This window comes from Centruroides vittatus, unplaced genomic scaffold, assembly GCF_030686945.1.
Source record: "Centruroides vittatus isolate TY-2023 unplaced genomic scaffold, ASM3068694v2 contig_19, whole genome shotgun sequence".
In the NCBI taxonomy this organism is placed as follows: Eukaryota; Metazoa; Arthropoda; class Arachnida; order Scorpiones; family Buthidae; genus Centruroides; species Centruroides vittatus.
The window spans coordinates 4,621,288-4,635,035 of NW_027121169.1; the positions used below are offsets into that span (position 1 = coordinate 4,621,288).

The window sequence follows — 13,748 nt, forward strand, 5'->3', positions numbered from 1 at the left end:
TAGTGTATCATGTAAGATAGCCCTAAATCATTAATAAACTAATATTACAAAAAGCTTTCAAAAAATACTTAAAATGTTTTTTCTCAGACAAAGAAATAAGTAATACAGTAGAGCATTGATTATCCAAACACCGATCGACAGAAACATCAGTTAACCGAAAGCGTTCCAGTCGGATAGTGTGTCGTGCTGAATTGAACGTTTTTGATACTAAATTAACTTCTAAAGTATAATTTTTTATATTTTGCAATATATTTATTTTGTTTGTACGAAATATAGAAATAATTTTTAATGATACAATAGCCACAATTATTATAAAAATTTTCATTAGGCTTCATATCGACGAAAATTCAATGCAAAGTGACATGCAATGAAAAAAAAATTTCAACATGGGATATACTAATATACTATATTAATAATGTATTTTTTCTTATATAATCGGTTATCCGAAAAATCGATTTTCCGAACAACTCCAGTCCCCAATCGATTTGAATAATTGATGCTCTAGTGTAATTAATATTTTTTCATTTATTCAGTTTTATCACTATTTGTAAATTCCAATTTTTTTTTTAATTTATAAATAAAAATACATCATTTGTACAAATATATTCATAAATAAAAAGTTAGTATACCTCAAAATAATTGAGAAATGATTACCAAACAAATCACCCAATTTTATAGGCATGTTCTTATATCTGAAAAAATATAAGTTATTTTTAATATAAGATGTTTATTTAAATTCAGGCTCATTTAAATTAGAATTTAAATTAACAGAATTTTGTCAATTTAAATTGAAAAATCAATAATAAAATTTATATTTGTTAGATTTTGGCATTTCATTTTGTTTCCCAATATATAAAAGTCAATAAATGTTCAAAATAAAATATGACACTAAACAGAGTATTATATTAACAACTATGGGACTGAGTTTTTTAGTGTCATGCTTCTGTAGAATGGCCTTTGTTGATGTTTTTTTCTTTAAATTATGCATATTTGAAAATAAATAATTTTATGGTAACTATTATTATTCTATGTTAAATATCACTTTTTCCCATTTAAGTTGATATGTAAGTAAATATATAAGTAAGGATTTATCGATAAAAATTTATTATAGATAATTTGAATTTAGTGTAAAAGCAAAAAAATCTACATTTTTTATAATTGCACCATTTGAAAATCTATCTCAATTCTGATTTTGAAATGGTTTACTTTCATTCTATTTATTGTTTTCTAATATCTGACAAAGATTTATGATGATGTGTGCAACAGAACTGTTTTTAGTTTTGTTTATTTGGAACTCCAGTACATTTGCAAATTAGCATGCCATAAAAAAATGCATTAAACTGCAATAATTGTAATGTTTTTGCTGATTTGTATTTATATTTTAAAATTATTTACAGTGTGTTTTACAGGGTAATTTCAGGAATGGCCATTTAAGCAATATGGCCACATAACTGAAGAAGCCAGAAGTGAAGACTTTACTGTATACCATTCAAAATTAATCACTCAGCAACTAATAGTGTGCAGACAATCCATTGTGGTCTCTCTCCAGGAACTTTTTAAAAACAAATTATGACTGATATTTCATTCTATTTTTATTTATTTTTTAATCTACTAATAAGCAAACATTTTAAACTAGGATACCAGAAAGTTGTGGCTCAATTTTAATGCAAATGGGATACAGATAGATAATGGTTACTCAGTAGGTTCCTTTGATTCATTAAGGTTCCATGTGTTAAAGTAGATCAAGAATTAATGCACTGTACAACGGTATTTCAAATTAATATATATATATATGTATATATACAGGGTGGGCCAGCGAAAACGAAACGGCAGAGTGTTCGTGTTCGTCCAAGCAAAGCGCTCGGACAGGTCGATTTTACTCTCGAAGGGACATCTTTTGCAATAAAGTTTTTGCGATTCTGAATATTAACTAAACAAACATTTTTTTCGAAATAAATGCTTGTTTACTTAATACAAAATAAATGAGTTTTTAAAATTTTTTGTTGTCTGTTGTATTCAGAATCGCAAAAACTTTATTGCAAAAGATGTCCCCTCGAGAGTAAAATCGACCTGTCCGAGCGCTTTGCTTGGACGAACACGAACACTCTGCCGTTTCGTTTTCACTGGCCCACCCTGTATATATATATACAGTACATATATGTATATATATATATATATATATATATATACACACACACAAAATTCTTTTATAGTAAAAGCATAAAAATACATTTTATATAAAACAAAAATTAAAACAAGATAAATAAACAGTTTCTTTTAATCCTATTTAAAATTTATTTTGTATACTAGTACTTTCTATATATTAACAGGACTTATTCCAATAAGTCCTGTTAATATATAGAAAGTACTAGTATACAAAATAAATTTTAAATAGGATTAAAAAGGACACAAAGGCATAATAATTAGTTTCTTTTAATGCTTAAGATGCAATATTTCTATCATTCAAATAATTTATTATTGGAATATACTTACTGAATGTTTCCTACTTTTATATTTTTTAATTTTCCATTTAAGTCTAATAATTTATTTGCTGCAACACGATAAACAGACACCATCTGAGTTGTTTTACCTCTTTTATCTTTTGTTCCAGCAAAAGTAAAGGCAGATGTTGGCATTCTGTAAATTGTATTAACATTTAATACTTTTATCATATTATATTACATGTTATAATTCTTAAACAAAATATACAATTATATTAAAACATTAATATAAATATTTTAATAATATATATACAGTCGACACCCCCAGGAGAAGTGGAAATGTGCTGAGTTATCCGATGTGACAACTAAAGCAAAGTTGGAAAAAAATCACAAAACTACAATTAATAAAATACAGTAATGCGTTATACAGTAGTATAGGCTTACAATACATTGTGTCCTCCATTTACAATTACTCTGTAAATGAAAAATTAAAAAATTCATTTAGTGTTGTTTGTTTTAAGCACTTAACTGTCTCAACTTTCTTTTTCAACGATCACGAATGCCTTTAAAACATTATCTTCGCAATTGTCAATTGTTGGCAAGTAACGTCTAAGGATTCTTAATGCCTCTGGCATGAGAAAATGCAAAATTGGATTCTGGTGTAACATTGATGTATATTGTGTATTTTCTTTTTGTTTATCTGTTATTATTTTATACATGAAAATACATAACATGTTAAGACATTTTTATTAATATATTAATATATATATACATATCATTATATTATAAAATATATTAATTATATATTAATAAATAAATTGAGTCCCCCTCCTGAAAAAAAAAAAAAAAAAGAGTTTGCACTACACGTGCAGAGTGAATTCATTTTTTCAGGAGGGGGTGACGACTTATTGGACTGTGGGACAGCAAAAGTATGTCGACTTATCCAGTGGTGACGAGTTAAACGATGTCGAGTAAACCAAAGTTTTTTTTAACATTAATGCCTATGTAAGTCGGTCGGGACCACAGAAAATTGACTCATTAACTGATGGTGTTGAGTTATCCGGGTGTCGACTTATGCGGACTCGACTGTATTATTCTCATGAAAGTAAAACAGAATAAAAAATGTGTGTCTTTTATGCTATATTATATATTTTATACATTAAATGAATGTAAACTTATAAAGAAAATGGTGTGTATACACATTTTACTTATGTCTGAATTGCTCTTTTTTGTACTGTTTTAGCAAGAATTATATTGGCTAAAAGAATTTAAATACATCAAGTCCTCAGTGTTATTGAGAAAAGATACTAGTACATTTGTAATCATTTACAATTATTTAATATAAGCAACTTACTAGAACATCTTGTGAACTTGCAGCCCAATTTTTGTTATTTCCAAACATTTTCGTTCATATTCAATGAACTTTCTCAAGAAAAAGAGAACAGAACAAAATCGAACTCTTAGTACAAAAGCAGAAAACGAACAGGCTGTTCGAATTTTTTGAAATACGTTATCTATAACCTTGTAACCGGACTTATGCTTTCTAATTTGGCCCATTAGGAAGAAAGGTTGGACAACCCTGATTTAGCCTATGGTAATGTTGGTTTCACTATACATTGTTTTGCTAGTCAGTTTCCAAGAACCTATCAATGATGTTAAGTCATAATAATATTGAGTACTTTCAGCTAAGAGCTTCTGAAAATTTTATTAAAGGTAAATATCATTGTAGTTGTTCTATTCAAACAAATAGTTTTCTAATAAAATAAATATTAATATTCAATGCTTATTAGTAGTAGTATTAATCAGCAATTTAATTAATGACAACAAAATCTAATTATATAATATCTGTGCATATTATTTATTAAAATTAATGTAGTAAAAATCATTTTTCTATAATATTACATTTAATAGTAAAAATTTATTCTAGCTTTTTTTAATTAACAGCAGAGTTTATTTAATAATAATGCAATTTTTCTTGTTAACTGCTGCTTATCAATAAGATGCATCCATTACTTTTAAAATAACTAAATATTATGATATACTGTAACAAAAATATGTAATATCTCAGAACACTAAGCATTAAAAATTGCAATTTATAGACACTTCATCAATCTACAATCAATAGATGTAAATTATTTCAGATAAAAATTTGATATTAAAATAAAGAGGAAAATATAATTATAAAATATACGCAATTTGGAAGAAACAATAATGTTTTTTAAACGTTTTTACATAACAAGGCAGACAAGAAACCTCAGATAAAAGGTTGACTCCGCTCAAAGACTATTTTGTTTCTGAGGTTTGAAAGGAGAGAATGTAAAGATTTTAATTGTTTCTTCCAAATTGTGAATATTTTATATATATTTATTGTTCTTGGCCATTTCATTAATTTATGTATTAATTAAAATATTTTTAGAAAATATAATTATTTTTAAAATGTCATATTATCAATTTTTATCAATCACTATGTCAATTTTTTAAATTGAATGTTGTTAATCCGAAGAATCATAAATAATAATTCTACCTTAATAAATTAGCAATTGCATATATAGCTTCCATAGTGTCAGTATTTTCTTTATATAACACAAAATGAGTATAGTTCCCTCTTGAATGAGGCCAGACTGGGCGTGATTTTCTTCCTAAAAGAAATTTTTGATAATTAATAATTTTTATAACTAAAAAATTCTGAGAAAATTCACTCATCACATCTTTCATTTATCCTAATGAAACATTAATTCAGTGGTAGTAAAATTCTGTAAACTAAAAATTAAATGAAATAAGCAATTTTTACTTGTTGTATCTATGGATTTTAGAATTTTGTGATCTAAAAAAAAATTTTTTTTTTAAATTTGTAAATACAGTGTAACCCAAATTTATGAGCATATTTTATTCCAAAAAACACTCAAACATTCAGAGATTTCTCTTTCTTATGGTTGAATTTGAATCTCATTCTAATACAAGTCAACCTATCTATATTCTCAAAATAAGATTAAATTGCTACAAAACACCTATTTACCTAACAACCAATGGTTGTAAATGAAATACAATAAATATTTGTTGATTAGGTTATTCATCAATATAAAAAAATTAATATAAAACAAGAAAATCAAAATTATAAGTTATCAGATGTTGCTTTATCTTAGTGGCAACAAAACAGTTAAGAAATAAGTAAGCAGTAAACAAGGGTAAGAATAAAATGGTTCTTTAATTAATGAAACTGGAATCACCAATAGAAAAATCGTAATGTAGAGATAAAATTCAATAAATTGCACAACCATGTTAAGAGCAAATAGCACTGGCAAATGGAGACTGAAACCTATGGTCATCTAATCTTAGTATGTAGGAATTGTAATATCATGGCACTTATAATTGGAATTAATTAGTATTAATTGGTTTTCTTATATGAAACATTTCATCCTGTAAATCAGAATGTGAGATAAAAGAAAACAGTTCATTGCATTAAATTATTATATTTTATGTTTTCCACCCTGTATGTACCAAGAACCAGATTCATTCCAAATCCCCAGGAGACAATAAGCTGGCACCTTAACTATTTAGCCATTCAGTCATCCATATGAAATTCCTGTACAAGTACTGTATTTCTAAATTACAGTCACAATGTTTAACATCAATATGTGCTTATCAGTAATAATACACAAATAAATAAAACTCAATTTCAATTATCCAAAACAATATAAAAAACAGAATACAAATAAAGTATGCTAATGAAATCAATAACTGATTTTGAAATTTGCATTATTTTGTTTTAACTAACTACATTTTATTAGTAATACACTAGCAATAATTAACATGCTTGCTATATCAGATTTTATATGTACATACATATTTTTCAGCTAGAACACATCAGTATGCCAGACAGGCTGATGGCATAAAAAGTATTAATAGCTGGTACATAATACTGATAGTTACTGAGTTAAAACAATTCTATATATTCAGTCCCCATATTTGTGTGCTGGCAGTAAATTTTTAGAAAAAGAGCACTGTATCTGAGACTGCTACAGATATCATCCAAGGAAATCATACAAGATATCAAAAATAACAAAGCCCATTGTTCGACATGAGAATAACTACACAGGAGCAAAAGCGTGTACACCTTGCCCACCTCATGATGAAGAGGAAGAAAGAGGAATTGAGAGTCACACACAATGATGTCACAAAAGCTGACCAATCAGAGTGACTGGCCATACTGATCTTGGTCAGCACAGACTGATGGGCTGCCATTGTGTGTATATGTAATTTTATATCTCCAAAAATATTTTCACAAAAAAATAAACTTCTGAAGACTGAATTTGCATCTTCAAAGCACAAATTTTCTTAACTACTGTTCCAATAAAAATTTATAAAATCATGAAACAATGCACAACTTTCATGATAATGATCATTGCTGCAGAACAGTGGTTCTCAACCTTCTTTTGACAAGGGACCACTTTGATTTCATTGTTGTTAGTAGGGACCACAAGGTTTAAGAAAAATAAACTTTAATCAAAACTTTTAATATAAGTACTCGTTAAACTCAAGACTTTTGCTTTAACAGTACCATTATAATAGAAAATATAACATTTTTAGTAAAAATTAAATTCAGTTTGTATCGATATGGAAATAATAATTTAAAATAAATAAAAGTTTTAAATCTTTCACGGACCATATTTTAGCTCTTGCGGACCACTGGTTGGGAACCGCTGCTGTAGAACAATTATACACTTACTAAAGACTGATGTATAATAATAAAGAACTATATCAAAAAATCAGAATAGAAATGCATAGAGCATTTTAGTTGGATGCAAGAAAAATTCAATGTATAAAAGTTATCAAGAAATTATTTTAAAATTAAAAGTAATTAAATGCCATTTAATTTCAAATCTAGAAACAAATACAGCATAGCTTATAAAAAATTAATGTATCATTAAATTTATAAAATCATTGTTAAATAAAATGTAACCTATATAAAAATAGCAGGTTAATGTTACCTATGGTTCCAAGATGGCAGCACTTCCAGTAATCTCCAATCCGGGTGTCTTGAGGTAATAGCGGTAGAAGGAGCTATCATGTATTTGACTGACGTTTAATGGGATGTAAAAAAAGAATGTGAAGGATTATGCAAATTTGTAAAATATGACGTGGCAGACGGTAGTTTTTCATGAAAATATGCAAATTAACCAATAGGTAGACGATACTGACAGTGTTGTGTTTTATCTATAATGGAATATTTGATTTCTATTTTTTACATTATTTTTCCAAAAAAAGGTAAAAAGGTAAATATGTTGAGCCTAAACGATAGTATTTGTGAATTCGATATAAATAACAACTAAATATGTTGTAAATTTTTCAACTTTTTTAGGTTTTTTGATAATTTTGTGTCAAGTAGTTATGTAGAAATTACTTCTGATGAACTTTTGGTTAGGTTGTACTCCTTGTAAATTCTAATAGATAGATGAAAACAAATTTTTGAAATTAGGGTGGAAAAATGATATTAATAATGGCTTTAAATTTGCTTTAAAATTAGGACTGCAACGAACTCATGCAATGTGCAACTTGTGTGCTAAAACATGTTAATTATAGTATTGAAGTGACGTAAAATCATGCTTTCTAAGATTTGTAAAAGTGGTTATAACTATTCAGCATATGAAGGAAACCTTTAAAAGCACATTTGGCAATGTCCATTGTCTTTTGTCGTTCATTTTGCCCTCACATCGTTCGAAACGTATGGCAAAATAGAATTATGGCACTTGGCACTGTCTGAAGCATACATCTGGTTTAATTAGTGTAAAGAAAACCTGGAAAAAGTTTCCAATTTTTTGTAAGATAATTGGTTATGATCGATCTAGGGACTGGGACAACTCCAAAATGGTTAGATCTACAATCTGTTCCATGTACACTACTTCCAAACATTAATAAGAAGCAAATGCTAAGAAAAGAAAAGGAAAAGGCAACAGCAAATGTGAATAAAAAGACAGCCAAAAAGTCTCCTATGGTTGTAGCAGAAACATCATCATCAGAGAAGAAAAACCTGCCAAAATGAAGTGAAATCTACCAAACTACGAAAAAAAGTAGAATCAAATAAAAAAGGGATTGTTATTATTATTTTTTTTTTTCAATATTTTATCTTAGTTTATCATATTTTCAGAAACATGTGATCTCCAAACAAAATAGTGCTAAACACGCAGTTTCCAGACCAATCCAAGATGATGACCGGAAGCGCTGCCATCCTGGAACCATAGGTAACATTAACCAAATAGCAAAATCAAATGATCAAAATAATTTCATAATTGAAGTTTATTTGGTAATTTAAATAACTGATAAGTCTCAAAGATAATATTTTGTCTCATATACAAAGCTGTTAACAGATCAAGAATTTTATCCAGTCCATTTAGAGATTGCATTACCATTAAATGGTTTACTGGTAATCAGGTAAAAAAATGCATTGGTAAATATACTGGTAATTTGGTAAAAGAAAATACATAAACATATATAGTAATTTTATGAAGCCAAATATTTGTATATGCTTTTGTGTACATTAATTTTATATATTAAAGGCAAAAGTATTAAACATTTTTATTTAAACTGTAAAAGTAGTTTAAATCATTTATCTTTTAAATTTACTACTTTATAGTTTTGCACAATTTTTAAATTATCATATTACAGTATTATGGTGGACAGACTAGCAATTTCTTAATGTGTAACACCTAAAATGCAGCAGCAATTTTAGTAAAGTAACATTTTAGTTGAGAAAATGGAATACATTTAATTGAAAGTGAGTGCTTGCACTGACCACTTTGTAATCACAGTAACTAAAAAATTACAGCATGCTGGATTTTTCAAAAAATGAAACTTTTGCTTTTCGAAATAGGAAAAAGGAAATTCAGTTGGTCATAGAGTACTAGTGATTGTTTAGTTACTGACTTACTGATGAGCCATCAACTAACAATCATTAGTGTACTAACTTTTTCATTTGGAGTCAAAATTTAAAATTATTAATGTTTTAAAAATTTACTCTTTTACTGGTAATAAAAAAGTTGATAAATTTGGAACACCTAAGTCCATTTCTCTACTAAACATCATAGAATTAATTTCTCATATTTAAGTAATAAAAATAAAGTTTACTTGAAACTTTTCATTAAAGTTTAATAATTTTGAGATTTCTGAAATTTGTAATAATTTATCTTTGTTTCCTAAGTATTCTGGATTCTCTTGGACACACACAGTTTATAACTGCTATCACCTCCCAGTATAAATAATAATAATTTAATATTATTATATTAAATTATTGATCTTATGTTATTATAATAATTTAATTCTTAATGTGGCAGATTAAAGTTGAAATGTAAATTAAATACAATACATATTTTGTAGAGTAAATTATAGATAATGTTGCTGTAAAAATTTTTTTAAATCAGAGAAATCAATATTTAGTGTACCTTTCTGTTTTACATTAGCTTTAGTTACAGCAATAAATTTCTTATCGTTTTGATCTTCAGTATTACTTTCTAATCCAGTACAATTCTGTCTTATTGCAGTATGTATTTTTCTCCTTTTATCTTTATCCATCTCTGTAACCTGTAAAAATTTGATTTTTAAATCTTTCAAGCATTTTCTAGAAACATTTATTCCTAATTTTGTTTAAAATTCCTTACATCTATCAGAACTGTATCACTTTTGTCTGCATCTTGACTACAAAGATGTTGAATTTTTTCACTTAATTCTAAACCAACTTGCTCTGTTAGCTATAAATCAATAGAAAATACTTTAAAACTAGAAGAAAATGTAAAATCCAAGTATGTAAGCTTTACCATTTTATTCCATTACTTGTAATTCTAATAAAGTATTAATTACAGTTACCCGAACTTGCTTACGCTGATGATATTGGCATCTTCTTTGGGTGCTGAAAAATCTGTTAAGTGAATGGCCATTCCATCTTTCTGGATTTCATTAACGACAAAATCAGAATATCTGAAAATTAATTAACTGGCAATTTAGAAACAATCAAATAAATTTCTTACTTTGTTTCAGATTTATTTAGTATTAGATCATTTTTATATGTAAATTAAAATATGCTTTTCACATCAAAAATATATTTTTAAATACTTTGCATTTTATAAATTCTTTAATACCAATAACTAATAATTTATTAATAAATTATTAGTTATTGGTATTAAAGAATTTATAATAACTAATAATTTATTAATAAATTATTAGTTATTGGTAAGAAAACATACTTTAGTAATGTGAATTTAAGCACTTATAAGCTGTGTTCTAACTGGAAACTGCTCACCAAGAGATTAGATTATGTATGTATATCAGAATTTTTAAAAAAAAATTAATTTAATTAATAGTCATTAACTAGACAAAATTGTAAAATCATAGTAATAACAGAAAAGTGCTTCCTAACCATTATTACCATCCTGATTCATGATATCATAAGTCAGCAATGGTAAACCAATAATCTATGGGGTCACTGAAATTGTCATGTTTGTCACTGAAGGCAACTGCGTTAAAATTTTTAGCATGTATTAGGTTTTGATAAATTATAAAAAAGTATTTGATAGATTTCAAAAGTTTGATTATATAGTGTGAAAGCAGGGTCCTAAAACTATAATGAAAAGTTATAAAGACCAGTAATTCTGAACCTCAAATATAAATATCATCATGAAATAAACAACGAAATATTTGTTTCTATTATAATCACTATTATTTTTTTCTTTTCATTTATATAAATTTATTGTCACTTTTCTGATATAGATTAAAAAGTTAAATAAAAGAAAACTTGCAAATGTTTTAATTGCCTAAATTAAATATTAGACCTGCAGTTTGGAATTACTAAATTTCAAATTCAATTTTGACCCACCTTTGGGAAAAGGTTTGCCATCACTGTCCTAAATTTAAAAAAAGCACTCATGATATATAACTATGACATAGTAAATGTTTAAAATTTGCACAATTTATATGATAAATTTCTTTAACTTTTATACAAATTAGTGAAATTTATCAACATTTCTTTTTAGAATTCAATAAAGACAACCTACTAAACAAAGCATTAATTATAAATACAACACAAAGCATAAAGTTGGTACCTTATGCTCTGTAGTTATTTTGAACTGAAAATGTTTGTTACGTTCCAAAATAACTGCAAAGCATAATAAGATTGATGTGTTGTATTTATTTTTAGAATTCTTTAGTGCTTTTTTTGCAATTATGATTTATTGAATGTATCTTAACTTTCCAAGCTATTAAAGTTATTCTATGCAAAAGACACTATTACTAGAGCAAAAGCTACCGATTCATAAAAAAAAAAGGCTAAAAAATACAGTAGGGTCCACTTATTGTAATTGCTTTGGAACTCATGTGTACTGATAATAACTAGCTGATAACAATTTCAATTCCTTACATCTATCAATGTATCAGTGCGGCCATCAACAGTGTCGAAGTTCTTGACACTGTTGATGGCCGCAGAATCTCCAGGAGGAAGTTCATTGATAAAAGCATTAAGGCCATCCATACCATGAAAAACACCCCGAAACAAGAACACTACCACTGCTGGTGTCCAGTCCATTATTGTAGGGTAGAGTAGGGTGTGCATATATATATATATATATATATATTATAATGTTCTTCAAGTTTGTCTCATAATAAATTCATATTTATGGGAAAACATGAAATGTTACAATTAGATCTGCTGACAGGTCTATAATATTTTTTCCACAAGGTTTTTGAAGTTTTGCAATATTTAATATAGAATTTTCTACTACAAAGATAAACATGGCACCTAGTAGTTGTTCACATTTGCTGTCTCCTCCTGAATTGTTGGAGTTATTCAAGATAATCAAATTGGAATAAAATATTGCCTAGTTTATAAAATCATAGACAAGAAGACAAGATATTAACTTTTTTTGTAAATCTTACATTTTTTAAAACTTCCTCCTGGAGTTAGAAATGAGAACCACCAAGTAAACCCACTCATCAAAAGCTAAAATCATTTGTACATTTGTTACAATTTAAGCAGATCTACATAAGCATTTTTTTAGTGGTTCATTGAATTTACTAAGTGTATTAATGAAAATAAAACCAAAATAATTTACCTGTGTTTCAAAATTCCATAAAATCCTTTCTCATTTGATAAATATTCAGTTATTCCACAGTTTTTCTCAGTTTGAAAAGATCTGTTATTCGTCCAACTTTCAGCTACAGAATGATCATTGTTACATTCAAAATTTTCCATTTCAGAATGTGAGAAATTTTTATTCTTACCCTCTTCAAATTTTGCCTTTTTACATGGTAATTCATGCTCATCAAGATTATGAATCTTCTCTTTAGAAATTGATATTTGGCATTTTGAATCTGATTCCACTTGATCTTCCATCTATAAAATTTCAATATACTTTAAATGCAAATATTTATTTATATTTATGAACTTTATAAATATACAGGTACTTTTATAGAAATTAGTAACAATTCACTAAATATTATGCTGAAAATTTACTAGACTAGAGTTGAATTCATCAATCATTATAATCTAGACCAGGGGTGGCAAACTATGGCACATGTGCCCAAAGTGACACACATAAGGAGAAATAATTTGGCATGTAACTTATCATACATTTCCAATTTATCATTGTGTTTTTCAATCATCTTTTTTACATTTATTCTAATTAAAGAATATTTAAAGAAATTAAACAAATATGATTATTCAAAGTCTAAAACTTTGCATGCATTAACATCTTTAAAGCTAAAAATGCTTACTATATGGCATGTGGGCTCAGAAAGGTTTGCCATCCCTGGTCTAGACGATAGTAATTTACCTCTCAATCACACAAGTTAGTTCTACTTAATGTAAGTCTGGAAAAGCTTTGATATTAAGTCATAAGGACATAACTGACAATGCAAGTGCATTGCTAATTATTAAGGTCCAGATTTTTGGGTGCCATTTTAGAATGGATTGGGTGCTTGTTTGGGTACTTTTTTCCTCCATTTTGGGTGCCAGACAAAAACCAACAAGATGTACTATATTTACAAACTACGTAATTGTTTATTGCAATTTAAACATAAAGATGATCATTGTAATTTACAATAATAATCATTTCAATGTTCTTAAAAGTGAAGTTTTCTTGTTTGGAGAATAGAATGTCTTTATATAAAAAAACAAAAAGATTTTTTCACGTCGACCGAGACTAGGGGGACATGTTTCAGTTTTACTCAGAATTCTAGTTCAGTGCAATCCAGAATATTTTTCATATCAGGATTTTTTGATAAACTAGATTTGAGTTTGTCCAGGGCAAAACCATCCAGACATCA

At 27.3% G+C, this 13,748-nt stretch overlaps 1 protein-coding gene across 1 annotated transcript in view; it reads right to left on the bottom strand.

The window, feature by feature from the left end:
• The window catches only part of Pus7 (pseudouridine synthase 7), a 51,337-nt gene extending 38,521 nt beyond the window's left edge, over positions 1-12,816 (bottom strand). The window contains exons 1-7 of the mRNA XM_067264574.1: positions 12,536-12,816; positions 10,313-10,409; positions 10,094-10,183; positions 9,878-10,016; positions 4,966-5,080; positions 2,494-2,637; positions 630-692 (exon numbers count right to left, since the gene is read on the bottom strand). Of these exons, the coding sequence (XP_067120675.1) occupies positions 630-692; positions 2,494-2,637; positions 4,966-5,080; positions 9,878-10,016; positions 10,094-10,183; positions 10,313-10,409; positions 12,536-12,816 (929 nt within the window). The remainder of the gene's footprint in view (positions 1-629; positions 693-2,493; positions 2,638-4,965; positions 5,081-9,877; positions 10,017-10,093; positions 10,184-10,312; positions 10,410-12,535) is intronic.
• Between the last annotated feature and the right edge of the window lie 932 nt (positions 12,817-13,748).